The sequence below is a fragment of the Gossypium hirsutum genome, chromosome A12 (assembly GCF_007990345.1).
Source record: "Gossypium hirsutum isolate 1008001.06 chromosome A12, Gossypium_hirsutum_v2.1, whole genome shotgun sequence".
NCBI classification, from domain to species: Eukaryota; Viridiplantae; Streptophyta; class Magnoliopsida; order Malvales; family Malvaceae; genus Gossypium; species Gossypium hirsutum.
In genome coordinates this window covers 104,530,588-104,556,697 of record NC_053435.1, presented here as the reverse complement: position 1 = coordinate 104,556,697, position 26,110 = coordinate 104,530,588, and the positions used below count along the sequence as shown (strand labels likewise).

The 26,110-nt window shown below is 34.6% G+C and overlaps 2 protein-coding genes and 1 long non-coding RNA gene across 3 annotated transcripts; 2 read left to right on the top strand and 1 right to left on the bottom strand.

Moving 5' to 3' along the window:
- Positions 1–4,389: 4,389 nt before the first annotated feature.
- Positions 4,390–6,809, bottom strand: LOC107936409 (cytochrome P450 87A3). Its single transcript, XM_016869131.2, has 9 exons — positions 6,613–6,809; positions 6,183–6,504; positions 5,942–6,091; positions 5,473–5,724; positions 5,300–5,389; positions 5,128–5,206; positions 4,920–5,026; positions 4,696–4,823; positions 4,390–4,593 (listed from the first exon to the last, which is right to left on the bottom strand). Exons 1-9 carry the CDS (start codon positions 6,807–6,809, stop codon positions 4,494–4,496), a joined length of 1,425 nt encoding a protein of 474 aa, XP_016724620.1. The 3' UTR covers positions 4,390–4,493.
- Positions 5,714–6,809, top strand: LOC121211143 (uncharacterized). Its single transcript, XR_005906508.1, has 3 exons — positions 5,714–6,162; positions 6,237–6,320; positions 6,423–6,809. It is a non-coding gene; the product is annotated as an uncharacterized lncRNA (long non-coding RNA).
- A 13,521-nt stretch (positions 6,810–20,330) lies between these two features.
- On the top strand, positions 20,331–24,565 carry LOC107936419 (plant UBX domain-containing protein 8). Its single transcript, XM_016869146.2, has 11 exons — positions 20,331–20,694; positions 21,487–21,548; positions 21,634–22,150; positions 22,260–22,346; positions 22,425–22,537; positions 22,657–22,867; positions 23,033–23,230; positions 23,334–23,498; positions 23,865–24,008; positions 24,089–24,145; positions 24,216–24,565. Exons 1-11 carry the CDS (start codon positions 20,611–20,613, stop codon positions 24,321–24,323), a joined length of 1,746 nt encoding a protein of 581 aa, XP_016724635.1. The 5' UTR covers positions 20,331–20,610; the 3' UTR covers positions 24,324–24,565.
- Positions 24,566–26,110: the final 1,545 nt, after the last annotated feature.

Genomic DNA, 26,110 nt, shown 5'->3' with positions numbered 1-26,110 from the left:
CCATGCGCTCATGTAATTGCAGCTTGTCAGTATTTCCGTCTGGATCCCATGAGCTATGTCGATGAAGTGTAAAAAATAAAATACATGTACAACGTGTGGAAACATGTATTCTCACCGGTCTCAGATAAACGTAAATGGCCATCTGTATCACTTGCTCCGTTTAAGTTGTTATCGGATAAAAAATTACATCTCAAATCAAAGGGTCGACCTTACTCAAATAAAATACGTAATAATATAGATATCTGAGAAACAGCCAACCAACAGAAGTTGTGCGGATGGTGTAGGAACCCATGCCATACAAGTTGATAATGTCCAAATCGAAATAACTGATAGTTGTTGTAATAAAACTATGTTGCATTATTTATATTTTATTAAAAATATAAAAATATTCAAAATATTGCTTTATCTAAAAGAACTTCTATTTTATTAAAAATATAAAAGTAAATTATAATTAATTTCTTCAAAATAACTTTTATTTTATTAAATGAAACAATATAAAAAAATTTGTACAAATATATTAAAAAAATCAATGTTGGTGCTGGCCAGATTCAGTGCCACATGGGGGTTGTCGACGGCTGCGCATTGAATTCCTCCTTTGTCCAGCATCCGGCGGGGGTTGTAGTTGCTCCAGCTGGGATTTTGGTTCTTCCAGCAGGAAATCTGGTTGTGGGTGTTAGGAGGATGACCCACCTTGATAGAACAATGAATGTGGAGGTGTTTGCATCACCCATGGCGAAGGTGTTTGAATCCCATAAGGCAATGGGGATTGGTAAAAGGAAGAGCTCCCTGACTGGGCCTCGTACTATCCCTCATGCGACGGTGGCCTATAAATCGACGGCCCACTCTGAGAATCGAGAATAAAGATGAACCGGGCCATGCATTCCAACCTGCCATAGGACTGGAAAAAGGAAACATATAAGAGTTATGATACATAAAAGGGCTAGGATACGCACCTGGCATATTCTGAAAAGAATGTGATGTGGGTGTCGTCGGTTGAAGTGTTGGGCTCGGTGATTATGTGGGCGCTGTTGATGGGCCTAGTGATTTTTATGGGCGCTGTTGATGGGCTTCGTAATTGTGTGGGCGCTATTGATGAGCTTGCGTTGTCATCCATTCTTCTTGGATTTAAAAGGTCCCGTCGTTCCCTTTCAACACGAATTTGCCGTCGCTTCTCATCTTCCGACAATAAATATGGCTTGTCATGGATCCTAAACCATGGCATATATTCTGGTACGCACGCTAACTCTGGAACGATGTTCGGTTCCCAAGTAGGTATGTAATCATACCGATTTTCCCATATTTCGATATATGTTGACTAATATCTCAGCCAATTCGTATGCAACTACCGTAAGTTGATTTCGTACTCATCATCGAGCACTTCAGGTGCCACGAGAATCGGTTGTCGGAATTCAAATTGCTGCAATACTCTATCTGACTGGTGCATCTCCACGATGGCATAGTTGACCAATGGGACATTCACATGTCAAATGTTTGAATTTTGAAAGTATTCATCCAGAATTACTGCCCGAATTGCCGTATCCTCGTATGGTGTCCATTGAAACTATATAAACATGATAAAAATATTAGTTATATACATAATACTAAATACTAAATACTAAATACTAAATATGAATCGACTATTTTATTATGTATATCTATTTTATTTAATACTTACTTGTGCTTCCGACCGTTGGTTTAATAGAAGCCGTATATCTTTAAGAGATGTAGGTAATCCAACATAACTTGTCGAATGGTTCCACCTAATTAAATAAATTTTTAGCATACGATTATATTGTAAATCTACTTAATAATTGTAAAATTTAATTTAAAATTTACCTCGTTATGAGTGGGAATGTATATGGGTAATCTACTCGATGACGTAAAAATAGAGAGCGAAATCGTGACCATGATTGCAGTAGTGATAGGCAACCTCCGATTTTGGCTTTATTCGGTCGCGTCGCCTCACACATCTCCCGGTACAATATTACCAACACGGCAGACTTTCAACTAAATTCACTAGCTACTCTAAAATTAACGAGTTTTAGCAGTCGTCTTAGATGTACGAGGTTTCGTGACAAGTCCTGTATCAGATAACCTCTAATTATCTCAAAAATGTATGTCCGAACATATCGTATTCTTTCTAGTTCAGTCAAATCATTATCTGGTTCAGAGAATTTTTCTCGTAACCAGCACATCTCGATCCGACCTCTGTTAATATTATCCGGACTAGCACCCAAAAGCTCGTAGCATACGACTCCCCAATCAATAGATTAAGTGAACCCGGTGACTGCGTACCCATCCACCGGCAATCCCAATTGCAAATGCACGTCTTCCAGAGTGATAGTACACTCTCATTATAGAAGATGGAATGTGTGCGTCTCGGGTCTCCACCTATCCCAATTGTAAATGCACGTCTTCCAGAGTGATAGTCCTTTTGTTCTTTTCATATTTTCTTTCAATAAAAATTTCATTCCCATTATATTTATTTGCTTTTCCTCAAAAACCATGAGCCACTGAATCTATTTAGCCGAAAGTTGTCAAAATTCCCCAAAAAATGTTCTTGAGACTTAGAATCCGTACTTAGTCTTGTCGATGAATATTCATCGTTTCTCCGAATTATAGGGTTGACGCTTCCGTCCATGTCCCTTAAAAAGTGATCTTTTTAACATGTGCAAAGGCTGCCGCTTTGTATGTTTTGGAAAGATTGCACAGTCGGTTCGTTAGCTTACTGCGTCAGAGGTTGGCGAGCCCAAGAGACAAAATGGCGTGAGATTCGCCATTGAGAAGTAATGATTTAGCATAAGATGATCCCACAAAAGCGATTGTTGGCTAGAGTCAGGTTCCGCTAAAATTGTAAGTCTAAATTCTTAGAGCTGGTGGTCGTAAGCGTTCTCTTTCACTATAACTGGCTTATTCTGTTAGACAATGATCACCTAAAAGCCGAGGATTAAACCCAAGGCAGATCGAGACAACCGAAGGTTGAAATCTCTCCATAAGAACACATTTTCCTTAACTTTATTTATTTCTATTATTTTTAATTTTCGAAATTCCAATCAAAACTTTTAATTCTGTTTTTTTTCTTTTCCAGTTACGCAGGTTTTTTTTGGCACGATTTTAACCAAGATTTTGAGGAACAAGCAATTGTGCAAATCCGGTCCCTGAGGATTTGACCCTACTTCCCTTATACTATTATTTTTATTATTTTCAATATTTTATAGGGATAGGATATTTTTAGTGCTCTTGACGACCGCATCGTGTCCCTTGGGGAGCGTTTTGCTGACATGTCACCTGACATCGTGTTGGCGTAGACACGCTTTCGGAGAATTCGAACCTTTTCGGTAAATAATCAAAAAGTTGGTCCATTTACGTAAATATTAAAAAAAAGGCTTTATCTTGTAAATTGCCCTCCTATCCTTTTTCAGAAGGAATTGCTCTGTATGAGTTGGATTGTACTGTTTGGTTTAATTTTGGTTATATTTCAAACAGTTAAAACCTTCTCTTATCAAGACAAGGTAGGGAGAATGCAAGAACATATGCTTATGTTACATTTTGTTTGGAATTACAGTGCTCGTGTTACTATGGCTTTTACATCTAAAGGGACTTTTTGATCTGTTTATGATTGGCTGGAAGATAATTTTGGGTTTGATGATCAGAAAGCCAGAGATATATACAGGCACACTTTGGTATTGGCCAATCCCACATGCTTGCCAGAAAACACATTAAAGCCAAGCACCACAAACATGATTCTCGACATGAACGAAATGGCATTCACCAAGAGCACCAGCACAACCATTCAGAAAAGGACACCGATTATTATCATTATTATCTGCATCATATTAGCAAGGACAAGCACAAACTTAGACGTGTTAAAAGTTCTAGCATTGTTTGGCAGGTCCATCTGGAAAGGAGAAAAATGACGATGTTGGGAAAAACAAGCATAGAAGGGCAATAGGGACTACAGAAGAACCATTGAAGATAAGATAGTGGACACCTAGATGAAGTCTGAGTTCAGATTTGGGAAGTTCGATCATAGTTGCGTGGCTGAAAATTTGCCTGGCTTTTTCCTCATTCATTAGAGGGAATTGTGAAGTTCCTTATGGTTCCTTAAGTAGAATTCTTAGAAAAAACTAATATTTAGGAGGGAAAAGATAGGACAGGCTTTAAACATGTACAATATTACAAGTTAGACCTGTTACCCCAAATTCTCGTTCTTTTTTCTCTTTTTTTTTTCTCAAGTGTATGATGCGATTAAGAAATTCTTATAGGAGGCATTGGTAAAACCATGATTTAGTCTGTTGGAAAAGTGAAAAATATAATGAACTCTCTATTTTCTAAAATTTCTACAACATATCGATAACTGTTATCCTCTTCTGTAGTCCAAGGAAAAAGCAACAGTGAATGGTAAAATGCAAAGTTGTAATATTTTGTTGTTTGCTTCTTAGCCAGGTATTTTGACTTGGCTTGACATTGGTTTCTGCTTTGTTTCAGTGAAGTTACTCCATTCTAGTTTTCTCCAGGAGCTGAATGTGAAAGCCATCTGGAAACTGTAAACCTGGAGTTCGGAGTACATTTCCCCCTTTGATTGGTTTCCACCTGAAAGGATGAGGATCTAGATGAGTTTCTTTCTCTTGATCTTCACAAAAGTGTACTGAGCAGGTATAAAACATTTTGTAGTTTGTAGCAGCATTCTTTTACCTGTATTTTGTAACCAGGCAATGGAGAAACACAGCCATCTGTACTTTAGTGAAGTCTGTTCCGACACAAAATCTCATGCCACCACCAAATGCCATGAAATTCTTTGAGGCTCCATTTATTTCTGTTCCCTGCAGTTATGTGGTTCAAAGTAAAATTTCTGTGGATTTTGTTTTAGAAATTAATCTTGCAGGTTAATAAGGATACAGTTTCCAGTATTCACCCACCTCCCATCTTGATGGATTGAAGGTGAGCGGATTTTGGTATTTTGCTGGATTCAGATGCACAGCTGGGGGACAGACCATTACTGCCCAACCTGCTGGAATGGTATATCCTGCATTATTATCAAATTTTATTTGTTAATTTTCATATTTATTGAATGGCTAAAACTTGTTTATAACAATTGGAGAGTGGGTGAATCATTTTAATGTCCACCTTTGAACTGGATTTCCCTTAGTGTTTTTCTGAAGATTCCTGGAACTATATTTGCCAGTCTAACTGTTTCATTGATGAACTGCATGCAAGTTGCACTTTTCAGATGGAAATAAACACCCTTATGAAAATTGATAAATGCTATTAGAAGTATGAAGTAGTACAACTCTCTCACCTGGAAGGTATATCTCATTGACTTGTATTCTTTCCATGTAAGTCCAGAGTTGGTATTTTCCCGGTTTCGTAGAATTGCCTCGTGCTCATCCTGGAAGGTGAAAACACTTAAGTCTGTTTGGTAGGAAGAGGATTTTGCAGATAAAGGATTTTAGCTAAAATAATTTCACATACTGTTAATGTGTTCAGCACTGAAGGGTTGTCCGAAAGGAATTTAACAGCTAAAGTTAGAGCTAGGGACGTTGTTTCAAAGCTGGCAAATAGTAGCACAAACATCAAATCCAGAGCTATTGCCTCTGTGAGTATTGTTCCCTCTTTCTGAAGTTCTTCAAGGACGAAATCGAAAAAGTCACTTTGGTGTTTCCTCGGCATAGACCGCCTTTCATTTAGCAAGTCCTTCAGCATTTTCATTGCATTTTTTCTTCCCTGTATAGAAAAACCTTCAAGAGTTAACACAAAAAGAAGACAGGATCATGGAGGCATATTTTCTAACTCAGGGGAGCCTGATTTGCTTCATGAATAAAAGAATTTCCATGCCAACTTGTGTTTTGGAGATTAGTCTTTAAAGTTACAGACATTGATTTTTACCATGATGGTTAACTGATGCTAGTGATAAATTGGTACATATAAAACATTGTTGTACCTGTAAACATTTGTGATAAGCTGTTCCAGGAATATTTAACGGAAAGGAGATTAAACCCTGGATGAATGCAACAAAGTTCTCCCTTAGATTCTCCGGGGAATTGTCTTGGTCATAACTTATCAGCTTTTTGGCTGTCAGATCAAATATCATCTGCAAAAGAGACCAAGTTATCATTTTAGACTTGACCAGAAACTTTAGACGGATGATGAACCATGAATGAGGTAATATAAACGTGAATTACACTAGCAGTTGCTTCTTTTAATTCAATAGTTTCTTGACTTGACCAGCTTTGCAGCCTTCTGCAAGCTGTGTTCTCAACTTCAGGTAGCATCTTTTTGAGGCTTTCAGGACCGAAGAGGTTAAGCACCATATTCTTCAGGTACTTATACATGAAACCATGTAATGAACCTACATTCTGACGTCCAAATATCTCTGTGAATGTATCAGGATACCAGCTCTGAAACAGTTGTCCCTCTTGCAGGAAGATGAAATGGTTGAGATCCGGGTCAGTCGACACAATTACCGGTCGCCCCACTAAGCTAGTCTTGAATATTGGCCCATACCTGTAAGTAACACCAACAATCAACATGTTAAGAATGGAAGGAGATCTACAAAACATCTTCTAGCAATAAAAGCAAAGAGTGACGGAGATTGATATAATTTTTTTTTACCTTTTCATCCTCACTTTGACAAAGGGAGGAATATCGAAAGTAGTGTTGGAGGTGAAGAACTGAAGAGTCTCGCCAACAAGTGGGAACCCCATTGAACCTGGTGGAAGTTTACCATTACATCTAGGATTTCTCCATTTGTTAACCCAATGTGTGATGCAGATAAGGAGCAAAGTTACAATGCACATTAACACCAACATCTCTTACACAAAAAGAAATATATAATATCCTTTGATTGATCGAGGAAAGCAGGCTATAAACGCAGGTACTGGTTTTTATAAAGAAAATAGATGTTGAAGTAAGAAACGTGGGAAGATAGAATCGACAGATAAGAGAAGAAAATGCCGAAATGTATGTATGTATTGCATGTATCTCCTGCTTCTCATCAACTATGAGAAAAGCTCATGCTTATATAGGAAGGCAATGCATTGCATACAACTGTACTCAAAATGAATTTAATTAATTAATTATAGTTTCCTCATCACTTTTATTTTTATTTTTTTTTTGAACTTTAAAGATAGCATAAAATGGAATATAATATATGAGTTAACTCTGTGTGTCTGTCTGTCTAGGAACTGTTCATTACTATTTTGTCAACGGTCTCACCAGTTGAAAGATAAAGAGAGAGAAAGCCTAGCATGATTTTAGACCCTTAGAAGCTAACACGATGCTTCCCTATATTTCTTTCTATTTCTTCATCTAGTGGTTGGATTTTCATTATTTTTTTCCTCCCCCTTCAATGGTCAAAGGAGCTTTAACATGAAAAACTGAAGGAGCACAAGGCTGAATTTTAGCCTTTTTTAAGGAAGATATTGGAACAACAGAAAGGGAAACTGTAGGTTTGAGAGGATCGATGGAAGTTCAAAGGAATATGTCTGACCAAACCAAGTATCTTATCACCAATCTACATTAAATCATTAAATATCAAAAAGAACAAACAAAAAGAATCTAATGGCTTCTTTGAAATAGTCTTAAAATCTAAGCTAAATTTTCCCAAATTTACAGCAACATCTAAATTTGAGATCTCCTGTAAATCCTAATCTCATATTATTAGATCCCAATGTAAAAGACCCAATCTTAATGCATACATCACTAAGATTTCGAATGAAGTATCTATGGATATGCATGCAACTACTGTGATCTTTTTGTCTAACTCTAAACCATTTCATGCTTACCAAAACCAAAAAAGAAAAAGAAAAAAAGGCAAAAATTGAGACTAGTTAAAGCTAAGGTAATTATTCAGGTAAACCAATTATCAATACATAGAGCACCGGCCCACATGGCCATTGAGCCACGGACTGAACCCCCCCATGCAAACTAAAATGACTACTACTACAATGTAGGTAGGTTACTGTGAGAGTTTGTTTGACCATTCATTATATGCGTTTTGTCATAATGATGTAGGACAAAATTCCGTTTATAGGCCACAGGGGGAATGGAATTCATGATGTGTTTTACTAATTAAAACAATTGTATAGGCACGCTTGCTCGAAACATGGACTTTTGTTTACAGCTGATTTTGAGATGAAATATTCATTTCTCTTATTTTCAACTTGGGATATATCATGTTATTTAAGATTTATCCATGAGAGATTCTCCATTTCTTTCATTAATTAAAACAGGAAAGGGGAAAGCCTACTGCTACTGCACTGCCGATCAAGCATTGTGAAATACTCCCATTTCAGTTAACTCAATCTAGTATTGTACAACTCAATTAGGGACTTTTGGAACATCTGGCATGCGGAAACTTTCTTCTTCTTACCAATAAAATCTTCTACCATTTTGCATACATTTAAAGCATCATATCAAGTTGAGGGATCTTAAGTTGCACCGCATAGTTTCATTGTTTCTTTTTTCCAAGTCAAGTTACAAATTGGGATAATTAGTGTCCTCATCTTTTTTATGGTCTGAGTTTAGTCTTATTTTGATTTTATTTGAGTAAAAAATGATATTTGGTGGTGGAGTATAGGCAAAGAGAAAGGACCAAATCTTTTTGGTGGGTAACTGCACAAATAAACAAAACCAAACAGGATCTTCATTTCTTTCCTTCTAAATTTCCATCTGATTACAATCTTTTTTCTTTTTTCTTTCTGGTCTTATCATTGGACGGCTATGATTATTTTATCTGAAGCTATTTGACTCCTTGATTAGTTGGTGGCTCAACTCAACCATTGTCTAAGAGAAAGACGGTTATGATGCTTCTAATTACAGCAGGCTTGTATCCTATAGGATCCCTGGAAGATTTTTTTTTTCTTTTAGAAAATGAATTCAAATGCTGCTTTGCTTAAAAAAATTTGTATGAAGTTAATTCAATCAATCACTCGAATGCAACGTTAAGGAAACTATTTATCTTGCCAAACATAACACACAATGTGTATTTATTTATATTTAAAAATAAAAAAGAAACACTATATTGCGAAATTAGTTTTAGGTTTGTGGGATGTTTTTTTTATGCAATTACTTAAATAATTCAGTTATAATATTATTATAAACTAAGCATTCAAAATGCTGCATTTGGGCATTCAAAACACAATATATTTGCATGTAAAAGTTTTAGCTAATATGTATATAGCAATAATTAATTTAATTAAATTAGTAATATGTGTTTGTTTATCAACTTAGAGGTGCTCATGAATCAGGTTGGGCTAGGTTTGGACTGGGTTTATGCATGATATTGACATATTTTATGCTATCTCAAACTCGGCTTGACCCGAAATATGGGCTTAAATTTTTCTCAAATTTGCTCATATTTGCAAAAGACTAATCCAAACCCATTTTAAACCCACCTATATTATTTTTAAATTTTTTAAAATGTATATTTATATTATATTATTTTAATATTTAATAATTTTATATATTTTTTATTTATTGAAATATTTTATATAGTTATCTTAACATTATTTTAATGTTTACATTAAAGTAGTATTTTATTTTTAGTACAAGTTTATTTTTTTTTAATGTTTCTAAATTACATTATATAAAGTATTATAAACTTTAAAATGACTCGGACCTGGCCAAGTCAGGCTCAAACCTTAAATATTCAAACTCAAACCAAAATTTTTTTTACTCAAATCCATTTTTCAAATCTTATATTTTTATAAAAATCCTTTCAAATTTTGAACATAACTTCGTACCTAAATAAGTACTGTAGCCCATTAACAAAGTGTATATCAAACCTGTAAACCCTTAAGCTCAAAATCAATAATGTTGCATAACCCATAAAATCTTAGAGGGCAAAACACTAATCGATGTACAATACGTCACTATCAATACTCGACAAATGCCACTTTGGGCTAAGGACACTAATATAATCAACCGTCACTTATAAGAAGAAGGATCTTCAATATTAAATATGAGATAATCACAAAAAGAGGGTAAGTTGATTTGGAAATCCATTTTGGTCATCCTTTAGTTTTTTATGTAAATAATTATTGACAGTAGAAGCAACTAACAAGGTAGGTTTTGCTTAGTGATGATAGATGTCCTAAACTTCTAATAATTATGTAATTAAATGTCTGTAGTAATTTATTTTTATTCTAGATTGATTTAAAATTTTAATTTAATCTTTTATAAACACAGTGATTAGATATTAAATAAAATAAAATAATTTTTTAGAAAAAAAGTATTTATTACAAAAATAAAACATTAATGACTTTAAATATAATTTAAGTATAACGATATTAAATCAAAATAAATTTAAACATAACCCAAATAATTTCTACAAAATAAAACTAAAATATAAACGCTTAAAATCCTAAAAGCCTTACAAATATACTTGTTTTATACAAAGAAAGTAGTTAGTTAATCAAAGCAAGAAGGTGTGGAAAAGTGATCGATGGCGTGCGAGAAACCCCATATTGATGCCCTAGCAAGCAGCAGGAGCACATGACCATGGCTTGCCTTCTCAATTATGGAGCCTTCAACACCAATCAAATTCCACGTTCTCCTTTCTCATGGTCTATCTCTTCGCTTTGCTTACGCCGTAAATTTTAGTTTTGGGGGTTTTATGTTATTTAAATTCCATTTACGTACTTAAAATAAAATTTAATATTATGATGATTCGTATTTTAATTATTTTTCATATCATATTTATCTTACATTTATAGTTTTTTTAATGTATATATATTCCATTTAATTACTTTAATTAAGTTTGAATTCGATTTATTTAAGAATTACATTTTTAAGTTTAATTCTAAAAATTTATTTAATATTTTCAAGAGTTTAGATAAAAGTATTAAGCTTAAAAAATAAACTTGAGCACTAAAATCAAGCTCCTTTAAAATACAGACCTAATCCAATATTTCATGCTAGAGGTCAGCTTGACTTAACTCTGTTTTAAGTTTGTAATATATTTTTTTATGTATTATTTTATATCATATAAAAATTCAACACATTATGTCATAATGTAAATATTAAAAAATATATTACAACAATTAAGAAGATGTTGGTTCGAGTGCACTTAAAATTATATTATCTTTCAACTTAAAATTTGATGTTTACACGAAATTTAATAAAAAAATATAATGGTGGTAAAAATGATGTTTGTATGTAGAATTACTAAATACTAAATAAATAAAAATTTAAAATATAAATATGTGTGGACTTAAATAGGTTGGAGTTAATAATTTACAAATATAAGTAAATTTTGATAAAATTTCAGGCTCCATTTGTTTCATATAAAAGTTTTTACGGAAAATATTTTTCAACTTTTTTTTATGTTTGTTTCATATAAAATAAGATGATTAATGTAAAACATTTTTTAGTCAACGTAAATTTACCTCCTTATTTCAGTAAAATGTTTTACCAAATTTTTTTCGATAAGACATGTTCCAAATTGATAAGATTCTATTCGCTATCTTCACTGTAGAAGAAACAAAAATGGGAAGCTTTCAGAGCAGCAAAAGTGAAGCTCTCTTCACTGTCGAAGAAACAACCCATTCGACACCTCTCCCTCTCCGACGACAATAACTCAAGTAAGGATACCATCTTTTCTTCAACCTCTCTGCAGTAAAAGAAGCATTTTTCATATATCTAAGCCCCTTTCTACTATTCTGCATTTTTAAGCTTGTCTCTGCTTCATGATCTGCATTTCTATTTTTCTTCAAAGTTGTTGTATTTTACCATTTTTCGTTCTTCATGTTTTACGATTTTGGTTGTTTTCAATTTATATATTCTAGCTTAATAATTGAGTAATATTATATATTTAATTTGATGTATTTATTTATAAATAAATCATTACAATATATACAAAAATAATGTCAAATATAAAATTATTGATATAAAAATAAATTCAATTAAACAATGAAAAATAAGAAAATCTAAAATGTATGTTTTTTTAATTAAAAACAACTTTTATGAAATATTTTTAAAAAATCTGTCAAATAACAGAAAATATTTTACATAAATTCATCCAAATAAAAAAAAATATTTTACATATTATTCATTGGACTAAATTTGGGCTTGATCTATATCAATCAATTTGGGTCAACGTACAGCCCCAATACATGTTTCCTGTTTAAATCCAGGTCGTTGCAGCCTGCGGGCCTTCATAATTTATTTTCTTTTTTATTAAATATATTAGTTCAAACACATGTATTATGTAGGTGAAAAATAATTTTTTAAAATAATTAATAATAAAATTCATAAAAACATTTAACAAACTTTTTGAATGCAATTTAAAGAAAAATATTGAAAATTTTTGTTGAGTTGTTCAATTTGTGACTCTTTTTGAATTTGGTTTTATTAAAAAAATATTTAAGAAATATCCAATTATTTTTTATGCAGTTGATTTTTTTTCATCGTTTATCTAATTAAATTGTTACCTCATTAACTCGGATAGGTAAATTTTTTTAACACTTTTTGAACTTTATTTTATTAAAAATTATCTATTATTTTTCAAAAAATTAATGCGGAATTAACCAGCCACATTAATTCTATCACAAATTTTACCTTGAAAGTACGAAAAGCATAAAGCTCAAAGGATTCCTAACTTATCCTTTAATTATCGGATATGACTTTATTGCCGACCATTTTTACAAACATATACACATAAATACAATAATAGAGTTAATGCAGTTTTTTTTCCCCAATTGCTTTATTACTTCAATGATGATCATCATGTTCAATACAAGCTAAGCTATATTTTGAGTAAAGAAATTATAATTCATTTATAAGGACAAATACACCAAATTAATTATTGATTAGATTTGTAATCAATAATTGTCTCTACAAACACCAATCCTTTGAGTTTAATTCGATGGAATATTAGTTCAATTGATGTTAATGCTAGAGGACGTGAATTCAAATCCTTTTATTTATGGATTACGAAGAGACTATGAATAATTTTAAACATTATATTAAAAAAGAATAGATTTTTAACATGAAATCTAATGAAAAATAGATTAGCGAAAAAAATTATAATAGTGACTAATTCATAAATTGGGCAAATTACCAATAAAAGCCCTTTTTTTTAAAATTTACCGAAATGGACGAGGTCAGAAATTATTTACCGGAATGGGCCAGTTTTTACAAAACGCGTCCACGTCAGCGCGTTGTCAGGGGAAAAAGCAGGAAAATGCTTCCTTAAAGAAGCGTTTTCCCCGTGTTTGAACAGTAGCAACGACTACTTTTTTGACCGTTGGTAACCCCCCCAACAGTCCAAAAAAAAACTATAAACCCCCCCACCCATTTCATTTTTTTCACACTTAAATCCTTTCAATCTTCAATCTTTCAATATTCTCTCAAATTTCTCTCAAATCTCTCAAATTTCTCTTAAATTCCTCTCAAAACTCTCGTTAATTTTTTTCAAAAAAGCTCTAATTTTATTTTTTTTAAATTTATTTTTTAAAATAAAAAAATTTGATCGTGTCAGCAATGGCCGAAGAATTAATTCGCTTCAATGATAAACACATATCCGTCGAACAAATACAAATGATAAGTGTTAAATTTAATATTTAAATATTATTTAAGATTTCTGTCATTTATGCAAATTTAAATAATTTTTATTTTATTATTTCTTATAAAAGTCTGTAGATCGGATATTGCAATGCTATATCCGTAACATGACTAGTCTTCCATCACCGTTGATAGAGGATTACCTACGGGAAGTTGGTTTTTAGCACGTGGCGATGATAGGCTGGGGGTGCAAGTTGGACCCGAACTTATTAGTGCATTGATAGAAAGGTGGAGCCCCGAGACGCACACATTTCATCTTCCATGTGGAGAGTGCACTATCACTTTAGAAGACGTGCATTTGTAATTAGGATTGCCGGTGGACGGGGACGCAGTCACTGGGTCCGTTCATTCTGCTGATTGGGGAGCGGTATGCTACGAGCTTTTGGGTGCTATTTCGGATAATATTAACGAAAGTCGGATCGAGATGGGCTGGTTACGAGACACATTTCCAGAGCCGGATGATGATTCTACCGAACTAGAAAAAATTAGATATGCTCGAGCATACATTCTTCAGGTAATTGGAGGTTATCTGATGCCGGACTTGTCATGAAACCTTGTACATCTGAGATGGCTGCTGAAACTCATTGATTTTAGAGCAGCTGGTGAATTTAGTTGGGGGTCTGCCGTGTTGGCAACACTGTACCGGGAGATGTGCGGGGCTACGCGACTGAATAAAGCGAAAATCGGAGGTTGCCTATCACTACTGCAATCATGGGCACGGTTTCGCTTTCCATTTTTATGTCCTCGAGTGGCCACCCATATACATTCCTACTCATAACGAGGTAAATTTTATATTAGATTTTACAATTATTACGTAGATTTAAAATATAATTGTATGCTAAAAATTTATTTAATTAGGTGGAACCATTCGGCAAGTTATGCTCGATTACCTACCTATCTTGAAGATATACGGCTTCTATTAGAGCAACGGTCAGAAGCACAAGTAAGTATTAAAAATATATATACATACATAATAAAATAGTGGATTCGTATTTAGTATTTAGTATTTTTTATTTAACTAATATTTCCATCATTTTTATATAGTTTCAATGGACACCATACGATGATCCAGCAATTTGGGCAGTAATTCCGGATGAATACTTGCAAAATCCGAACACTTGGCACGTGAAGGTCCCATTAGTCAACTTTGCTATTGTGGAGATGCACCAATCAGACAGAGTATTACGGCAATTTGGATTCCGACAACTAATTCCTGTTGCACCTGAGGTGTTGGATGATCATCACAAAATCGACTTACGGCAATTGCATACAGATTGACCGAGATTCTGGTCATACTATAACCAAATGTGGGAAGATCGGTATGATTATATACCTACTCGGGAACCGATCATCGTTCCAGAGTTGGCGTGCGTGCCGGAATACATGCCATGGTTTAGGATCCATGGCAAGCCATATTTACTGTCAGAAGAGGAGAGGCAGCGGAAATTGCGTGGCCCTTTAAATCCTAGAAGAAGGGATGACGAAGCAGGCCCATCAACAGTGCCCACACAATCACCCGGCCCAGCAACAGGACCTACACAGTCACCGGGCCCAACAGTTCAACCGTCGACACCCACAGCACAGCCTCTTCAGATGATGCCAAGTACGTATCCTAGCCCTTTTATGTATCTTAGCCCTTATATGTTTCCTTTTTCTAGTCCTATGGCAGGTTGGAATGCATGACTCGATTCATCTTCATTTCTGATTACTCCGAGTGGACCGCTGATCTATAGGCAGCCGTCGCACGAGGGATTGTAGGAGGGGCCGTTGGGGAGCTCTTCTTTTTACCAATCCCCATCACCTTATGAGTTTCAAACACCTCCGCCATTAATGATGCAAACACCTCCACAGTCACTATTCTATCAAGGCGGGTCATCCTCCCAACACCCACAACTAGAATCCTCGCCGGAGCAAGCACAACCCCCGCCGGAAGCTGGACAAAGGAGGAATCCAACGCGTAACCGTCGACGACCTCCATGTGGCACTGAATCCGACCGGCACGGACATTGATTTTTATTTTAATATATTTGTACAAACATTTTGAATCTTTTTATATTATTTCATGTAATTAGATAAAATGTTGTTTTAAATAAAGTAATTGTAATTTACTTTTATATTTTTAATAAAATGGAAATTATTTTAAGTAAGGCAACATTTTGAATATTTTTATATTATTTCATGTAATTTAATTTACTTTTATATTTTTAATAAAATGGAAATATTTTAAATAAGGTAACATTTTGAATATTTTTATATTATTTCATTTAATTAGATAAAAGGTTGTTTTAAATAAAGTAATTGTAATTTACTTTTATATTTTTAATAAAATGGAAATTATTTTAAATAAGGCAACATTTTGAATATTTTTAAATTATTTCATGTAACTAGATAAAAGGTTGTTTTAAATAAAGTAATTGTAATTTAATTTTATATTTTTAATAAAATGGAAATTATTTTAAATAAGGCAACATTTTGAATATTTTTATATTATTCCATGTAATTAGATAAAAGGTTGTTTTAAATAAAGTAACTGTAATTTACTTTTATATTTTTAATAAAATGGAAATTATTTTAAATAAGGCAACATTTTGAATATTTTTATATTATTTCATATGATAATATAAAAGGTTGTTTTAAATAAAGTAATTATAATTTACTTTTATATTTTTAATAAAATGAAAATTATTTTAAATAAAGCAATATTTTGAATATTTTTATATTATTTCATGTAATAAAATATAAAAAATACAATATATTGACAATTACAACAACTATCAACTATTGCGATTTGGACATGATCTACTTGTATGGCCTGGGTTCCTACACCATTCACATAACTTCTGTTGATTGGTTGTTTCTCGGATATCCATATTGTTGCGTATTCTAGTCGAGCAAGGTCGACCCTTTGGCTTACGTCGCAACTCTCTATCCGGTAACAGCTTAAATGGAGCAAGCGATACAGAGAGCCACTTACGCTTATCTGGGACCGGTGGGAATATGTGTCTCCACACGTTGTACATGTATTCCAATTTGTACACGTTGTCGACATAGCTCATGGGATCCAGACGAAGATTTTGACAAGCTGCAATTACATGAGCGCATGGATAACGAAGTGCGTCAAACCTCCCACAATCGCAAGTCCTATTTCTTAAGTGTACACGATATTGCCCACCAGTAATACCTTGGTGCGGTTTTTCAAACTCTATCACACGAAACTATAAATTGTCTCAATCGTGACACCACTGTGTGCATAGTGTTCGCCCGTGCCTTCACCTTGTTAATTTCTTGCAATACCTTTGCGCACCATACATGACCTCCCTGCATTTGGCCTGCATAACTCACTGCTCATTTCAAAAATAGTGTCGCTAAACGAAATATGTCTCTCGCACAACTGATGTTATCGGTAAATGACGTGTTCCTTTCAAAACAGAATTTATACATTCGGCCAGGTTTGAGGTCATGTGACCATATTGTAAGCCGTCGTTGTATGCTTGTGTCCACTGTTTGAAGGGTATATTACATAGGTAGTCATGGCCCTCTTCGTTAACTGAATAGAAAACTGCCAACATCTCATGAAAACAGTCCTTACTTATCTCATACCCTGCCAATATAAGTTGATAGCGAAAATTACATACCACTTTTCCATTTAAAATAAATTCAATATTCCAAAAGAAATTATATTTATAGAGATAAAGTTAAATACCAATATTGGCCACTTGCCGTCGTTCACCTTTAGATGGATATTGCCTGTAGTAGTTGGAAGCAATGTGCCTTAGGCAATATCGATGGTGCGTGCGATGCCATAGGCTTCCCTGTCGCTCAATTGCAACTAGTATCCCGATGCCTCGATCCGATATAACGCATATATCAGATTGGGGGCAAACATGCATCCTTAACCTAGAAAGAAATCCAGTCATCAGCTGACTCCCCTGGTGTTATTGTAAACGCAATTGGAAAGATTCTTCCACTTCTATCCTGTGCGACTGCTAGCAATAGCCGATGGGTATATCTACAGTATATAAATGTATCGCTAATTTGTACCAATGGCTTACAATATGCAAATACGTCTCGGTATTGCTTAAAGCTCCAGAAGAGACGCTTAAATACTTGGCATCCACGGAGCAATCGGTTGTTGTAGTATGCAGGTTCTGTTTGAAGGTCTGTTATGCAACCTGGGACGTATCTCTCTAGCACTTAACACCACTGCCATATTTCATTATATGAAGCGTCCCACCCACTATGCATCTTCTCCAAAGCCTTCTGCTTAGCTATCCAAGCCTTGCGGTAAGAGGGCGTGTACCCCATTTGGTTACGAATATTGGCAATTAAGGCTGGCACTGAAGTCCTAGGATCTGCCTTCACCGTGGGTAGTATTAAGTTAGCTAACATAGCTAAATCCATCTTGGGATGATCTTGTGAAATACCTGTCAACGAAGTACGTTAAATAATGTAACATTACATAATAACAGTATTATACAAAAACCTTAAAACTGTACCTGCAGCACATGTTTGTGGACCTTTATACTTTTTTATCTCCCACAACCCTGTCCTTTTCCTCAACGAGGCGTAGATTTTCCATGAACAACTTCCGTCTTGCACTGCACACTTCGACTCAAACTTATCGGATTTAGATTTAACCACGTGGTAGTTAACACCGTTATTGATGCTATGTTGTTTCAATACACCATGAAGACTATCCTTATTGGAAAACTTCTTACCAACTTCAAATTCACTCGAATCCAATAACAAACTTGTATGATCACGCGTTCTGTGTGGTAGATCTGGAAACTCCAATACATCATCTGCAGATAGATCAACATTATGCATGTGGGCTAGAGGCGAGTATGCCTTGAATCGTGGATCTTCTTTTGTACCATCGCGGCTAGGCTCTCGAGGTGGATCCACATCGGACTCATCATCTAACCCACCATCATCTGCCACGTATGAGGTCCCTTCACCGGTGGACGTCATGGGGAGTACATCATCCCTTTTTCTGGGCGTTTCATAACGTCCCCAATTGGATGTAGATTGCCAAGCACTATAAGTTGATGTCGTTCTCCAGTACGTATTTCCAGCATCAAACATCGACCCACTTAGGTGCATGTCCCATCTACTAACAAAGTGTCGTGCAGGGGTTGTGTATTCCATACCACTACCAAAATCCGGCGGTTCCGTGTTATGTAACCCACTAACAGAGTGTCGAGCAGGGGTCGTGTATTCCTCTCGAACAGCAGCCGCAAATGTATCATTTGGCGATGCAAATTGTACATATAACTTAATATATGGTGCTCCATTAGCAAGATGAGTCTGCACCATTGCCTCCGAGCTACGAGCACATTTGATGTCGAACGAGTCATATATTACTGGATCAATAGAAGCACAAAATCGATACCTAATAGACAACACTTTCATTGGCGTCGTTCCGAATATTTTACGCCTAATCCTTTTACGAAGTTCTGCCAAATCTATGTTCTGGTTAAAAACCAGTCGTAATGTATTCTCAAAAAAAAAACAACACCGTTCTCGGTGCGACGAACCTCATCATCATAGTAAATAATAGCACTAATACGTTCACTCATCTTTAATTTTTATCCTTCTTAGCCTCTCTATTTTTTTTATTGTAAGTTATGTAACCTGAGAACAAAATTTGGCTCATTTATAGCCCAAGTTATTTCAGAAACCACTGTAGCAAAAGAGCGTCTACGTGGGAGCTTCTTTCAGTACTTTTGCTGAAAATGCATCCTGCTTGAAGCGTTTTTGACACTATTTATGTAGACACGTCTTCTCAAAATTATTTTTTCAGAGACCACTGTAGCAAAAGAGCATCCACGTGGGAGCTTCTTCCAGTAATTTTGCTGAAAATGCATCCTGCTTGAAGTGTTTTTACCACTATTTGCGCAGACACGTCTTCTTAAAATTATTTTTTCAGAGACTACTGTAGCAAAAGAGCGTCCACGTGGAAGCTTCTTTCAGTAATTTTGCTGACAATGCATCCTGCTTGAAGCGTTTTTGACACTATTTACGCAGACACGTCTTCTCAGATTTATTTTTTCAGAGACTACTGTAGCAAAAGAGCGTCCACGTAGAAACTTTTTTAGATTAACAAATAATTTAATTAAGTTACCCTAAACCCCAAACCCTAATTTATTTGATTTTTTTCTTAAATACCCTAAAACCCTAAACTCTAAAATCCTAATCTATTTTTTTTAAATTTATAATTAATTTACTCAAGTAACCCTGAACTCAAATTTATTTGATTTTTTCCTTAAAAACCATAAACACTAAACCATAATCTAATTTTTTAAAATTAGTAATTAATTTAATTAACAAACACTAAACCCTAATTTATTTAATTTTTTCCTTAAAACCCTAAAATTTAAAAAACCCAAAATTTCCAAAACCCTAACCCTAATTGCAGAAAACCCTAATAAAAACACGGAGAAAACGCTTCCTCAAGGAAGCGCTTTGCCTACGTGGACAGAAAGCGCACCCTCAAGGAAGCGTTTTCTGTCCACATAGGCAAAGCGCTTCCTTGAGTAAGCGTTTTCCTGCTTTTTCTCCTGACAACGCGCTGACGTGGACGCGTTTTGTAAAAACTAGCCTATTCCGGTAAATAATTTCTGACCTGATCCATTTCGGTAAATTTAAAAAAAGGGGGCTTTTATTGGTAATTTGCCCACATAAATGAAACCTATTTTTTGTGAGTATTTTTTATTTTTATTTTTTCACTTTATAATGGCCATTGGCTTTTCGGCTACTTCACCTTAAAAACGTTTTATTGCAGCTTCAACTGATTCAATAAGCATAGAAGACTGGAGAAACTCCTATATATCCCAAATAAATAAAAATAAAATTTTCATTAGAAAAAATAAATAATAAAAAAAAATGACCGAGCAAGTCCTCAGATAAAAGCTCCTGCCCCCAAACAAACTTTCCACAAAAATCATCTTTCATATTTTCTTTTTCTCTACTTATATACATAAAAAGGGCCCTGCAATTACAAGCTGCAAAAAATTAAATTAAAAAAGGAAAACCCTAATTTCGGCAATGGCCAGAACTGATCAAGAAGCAATCGAGACTTTCATCAACATCACCGGGGCATCAGAAGCTGTTGCCATTGAAAAGCTTGAGGTATTTTTTGGAAATATTTTCTTTAAATTTGAGTTTAGTTTTTATTTTGCTTCTTTTTAACTTGATTGTCTAATTGGTTTCTCGTTATAGGTTAAGAACTGATGGGATGATTGATTAGTTTGTTAAAAATTTGGGTTTCTGTTGCTTCGCATTGTTGATTTAGTTTGCTGATTATCGTATGGTTCATTTCTTGATGGTAATTGAAGTTTCATTGCTTGCGTTTGGATAAGGGTTTCAGTCAGTGACTATAATCAATGGGTTATTTTAAGGGTTAGATGGATTTTACATGATTTTCCCTTTTCAATTAGGCTTTATATGTGTATGTAACTTGTATGTCAAATGAACAAGCCTTTCTTTTTTAATAAGAAATGGAGAAAGAATTCGGATGGTTGACTGGTATCCAGCAGGGGGAAAATTGAAAGAAAAGATGAGGGTGCACTCGTTTGAAATTTGACGTTGTATTCTTTTCATGCTTTCGCTAAAATGAATTAGATGTTGATTAGTATTATTCTAAGGTTTTCTGAACCTCCAATAGTTTGTCCCAAAGCTCTTAGAAAGGCCATAGATACACGGGGCAACTAAGGTCGACTGGTGCCCCTCGAATGTGATTAATAATTTTAGAAGTCTTTCAGTTTGTGTGTCTTTAGAACTCTTACTTTTGGACTCCTTAGTGAGGTTTCTTGAGTTCCATTATTTACTTGGGTTAATTTGGATTCTTTGCTTCTGCTCCTAGAACCAAGTTAGATATGTGCATCTCTCACTTTGTCTGTTATTTATTTTGCTTGGAATCAGGAGCATGGTGGTGATCTCAATGCAGCTGTAAATGCACATTTCAGTGAAGGAGATAGAAACACGTTTGTGAATTGTGCTATCCTTTCTTTTGATTACTAATTCTCTGTTCATTGCTTTATTAATTTCTTTATTTTTCCCTATTTACAGCACAAGGTCAACGTCAACTGTAGTTCCTGTAGATGACGCCATGGATATAGATGATCCAATAGAAGCTGTACCAAGCAGGCCAGCCTTTCCACTTCTTCCACCATCTAGAACAATGAATGCATTCTCATTGCTTGATCCAAACTTTCGTAGAAGCTTCTTTGATGGTGTTTCCGATTTTACAACTCGTGAACCATTGGTTACACATCCAAGAGAGGTGAGGGAGGTACCAATAGAGGTTAAGGATAGCAGTGAGCCATCACGTCGTTCTGGTCATGCTCCTTTGATTGAGGATGTCTCTGAAACTGCACCAGGACATGAACCAATTACCAATGAGACTATTATAGTGGATGAAGTGGATGAGGATTCTACCATGCTGCCAAGTCAGCAGAATGATCCCTCTCGAGACCAACATGTTACACCCAGTGCTCCTGTCTTTGATAATTTGCCAGACTATGGCAATGACATTGAAGAACAAATGATTCGAGCTGCCATTGAGGCTTCCAAATGGGAAGTTGAGGTAAGTTTTTACAAATGAGTGGTTCCAGTGTCATGCTGTTTTGGTGCACTTCCTTCTTGTAGATGGTGTAAATGTTTGCCTCACAAATTGCCTTTTAATTTTTGTGCAGGATTTAAGTGATCCTGGCCCTCCACCTAATCAGCCTCATGTGGCAGAGGATGCTCAACTTGCAGAAGCAGTTTCTTTGTCCTTGAAGGTTTGTTGTGCTGTATTTCGTTAAAATCGTGTTCTGATGTAATAATCTCTTCATTGTGTTTAATGTGAACAAATTCAGACAGCGGAGCAAGAGAAGGCATTGCATGAGCAGGGTTGGTCCGGAACATCAGAACCCGAAGCTTCTAAACCAGCTGAGGTGCAACATGGGCACTTGGAAGTCTCAAATGGGAGGTACATCTCAGGGTCACTGGTTAAGCATTATGCTTTATGTTTTTTGTTTTATGATTATAAACCTGTAACTCTATTTTGCCTTTTCATCATTTTATGGTCTACTTTTTGAGTTGGTTTAGGTTAATGAGAGGAAGCTCTTCCATTCATGATGATGCCGAAGATGTGGAGGAGCAGCCTCTAGTTAGGCGCAGGACCAGACAGGCATCATCTGGCTCAGGGGAATCTGAGAAAGAAATTGGAGTTGTTGAGGCTAGCTCACCATCAAATCCTGGACAGCAAGATGCAGGCAATCTCCCACGGAACAATGGAAATGCCTTTCCTTCTGATGAGGTTAAATCTTGCATGATTTCCACTGATGCCCAATGAGAACTTAAATATACATATTATACATTGCATTCCAATATTCATGCAGGAGTTTCTCTTCTAACTAATGCTTTTCACTTATGTGCATTACATAAAAATAATATTTGGCTTCTGCTCTCTACTAAATTGTAGTGGGGAGGCATCTCCTCTGAGGAGCATGATGAGGCAGTCATGCTTGAGGCTGCAATGTTTGGGGGAATCCCTGAAAGTAGATATCACTTTGCATATGCACCTCATCAGTTCATGCGACCTGAGGGATCCAATACCTGGCGTAGCCCTCGTCCTCCATCACCCTCTTTGGCAGCTCAACGCTTGATACGGGAACAGCAAGTTAGTTTTATTTATTGATTTCTCATTGACCGGAAGTTGCAGGTCTCAAGTTTTGGTCTATGAGTAATGGTTTAACAGTTGCCTACTATCGTGATACATTCAGGATGATGAGTATTATGCATCATTGCAAGCTGACAGAGAAAAAGAGTTGAAAGCAATTGAAGAAGCCAAAGCTCGCCGTTTAGAGGAAGAAGCAGCTAGAAAAGCTGCTCTTGAAGAAGAACAGCGAAAAGAGGAAGAGCTTCGCAGGAAAGTGGAGGAGGAGCAGGTATTAAATTAGTTATTGTTCAGGATAATGTCAGTCCACGTAGCGAGGAAAATGATATGTTCTATCTTGTATCTTCATTTCGTGTATAAAGAATTAACATTCTAGCAATAATTCAAAGGCAAATTATCATATAGATGCTTGTTTTTAAATTAGTGTGGGTTGATTAAATTTTACCAGCAAATTGGTTTCTGTAGTTAAACAAACTTGTTTTAGTGGAGATGTGATATAAAATGCATTTTATTATTCTGATAATTTAGGTTTTTATGTAAACGAACTTGATTTAGTCTGTTGTAAATATAGTTTCACTCGCTGTAGATATATTTTATTCTTGGTTCTGAATTGTATCATGTGTGATTTTACTTGCAGGAATGTGAGAGACAATTAGCTGCTAAAGAAGCTTCTCTGCCTCAAGAGCCAGCAGCCAATGAGCAAAACGCAGTAACCCTTCTTGTGCGAATGCCAGATGGCAGTCGCAGGGGCCGCCGGTTTCTCAAGTCTGATAGACTGCAGGTAAATTTGCAAAAAAGAGTTGTTTCTATCACTTGTCCTTGTGCGTGCTTATAAGACCTGACTTTGGTTTTGGTTTGCAGTCTCTATATGACTTCATCGATATTGGTAGAGGAGTGAAGCCAGGCACTTATAGACTGGTAAATTCTCATCCCAAGTCTTTTGCCAAAGCTATTTCTCATCCCGTGCTAATATGCAATGATTGCACAGGTGAGGCCATACCCAAGGCGTGCTTTTAATGATGAAGAGAGCAGTTTGACACTAAATGAACTTGGGTTAACAAGCAAACAAGAAGCCCTATTCCTGGAGTTGATCTGATCTTAATAACATCTCATTCCTACACGAATATTTGTAGAAATTTACTCTGAAATTTATTTAGTTTTATTGAAATATGAAGTGCTACATGGAGTAGTGGAATTTCCTAAGGGTTGCTTGGTTGCATTTGGTTGATGAAATTTCAGGAGAGAGTACAATTAATATGACTTGACGATGGTCAGTATTCTGCATTTTGTTGGTGGTTTTCGATTTGATTTAAAGAGAAAGCATTGTATGTGCGGTTATTTATGGTTCACCTAGGGTAAAAGTACCATGTAGTACTAGTATTAAGAATTGAATTGCATTTTGTTTATATTATTTTAAAACATAGATAAATTAATTCTGTATGTTAGGAAAAGAAAGTGGAAACTGACCCATTTGTTAAAAATTTTAGTTGTTAAGTGATGATTTGGATTTTTCAAAGTTTTTTATTTTATTTTATTTATGTGACGTGTAGTTAAATGATGAGTAGGATTAGGTAAAAATATTATTTATGTCTTTGTATTAAGAATTAGATTGTATTTTTTTATTCAAAAAATAGATAAATTAATTCATAAATTTTAGATCAAAAAGCATTTTAGTCTTTCTATTAACAATTTTATTCTAATCTATTTTTAATTGATTATGTTACGAACGTGGAGTAATCAAATAATGACACTTAAAATATATCTCATGTTGATGTGGTATATGTTACTGTATTAATAAATATTTAAAAATTAAAAAATATCAAAAATAAATAATTTTTTAAATAATTGTTTTAATCAAGATAAATCTAAATAAATGGTTGCATAGGTTTATTATGGGAGTGGTTTTTTAAATAATTATAGAAATATAGAAATTTATCTAAATTTTATTATAAACGTCTAGAATGAATATAGACAAGTAAGTTTAGATTAAAAGGAGTTAGAAAAATGAAGTTTAGATTAAAAGGAGCTAGAAAATCATTTTTCTAAGTTCGTTATGGAATTGTTTTTTTAAATAATTATACAAACTATATATAATTATTAAAATTTATTTAAAAATTATTAATAATTATAAGAATTAATAAAATAGGATTTATCAACTTGATTAATTAAGAATATCAAGTCGAATAAGAAGATATATATATATATATATATGTGTGTGTGTGTGTATATATGGATATATTTGAATTCTTTAAACATGTTATTTTCTAAATAATTTTTAGATTTTTTAAAATAATCATTATTTATAATTATTAATAATTTTTAAATACATTTATATATTTTATAATTATTTAAGAAACCACTCTAGAATGAAAGAAGATAAATGGTTGTCCAAGTTCATTTGAGCCTAGACAACCATTTGTTGAAGATCATTCTAGATGTTATTTTTAATAATGATGTAAGCACGTCCAAGAGCTCATCAAGCATGAGCCAAGAATCCCTAGAGCTGCCTAAAGAACCCATAACTCGAACTCGTGCTAAGCATCTTCAAGAAGCTGTTTCGACATTGTTAGCTCAATTTTGGAGTGACATTGAGCTCTATGACAAAGGAGAAGTCCGGGCCAATTTGTTAAAGGCTCCTTGCACCTTAGTGCAAGTTGATCTCAGCTCGTCTCCAACTTCCCGAGCTCCAATCAGCTCAAATCAGTTCACTTGAGCTTAATTAAGCTCATTTGAGCTCAATTTAGTTTCTTTCCAGCTCATTTCTTTTTCCATTTTAACAAACTAAGTATTAGTTTTATTTAAATTCAATTTGATACAACTTATGCCGAATTTCCTAGCTCAAATCAATTCATTAATTGTTTTCACATGTTTGAGCTAGCTGAA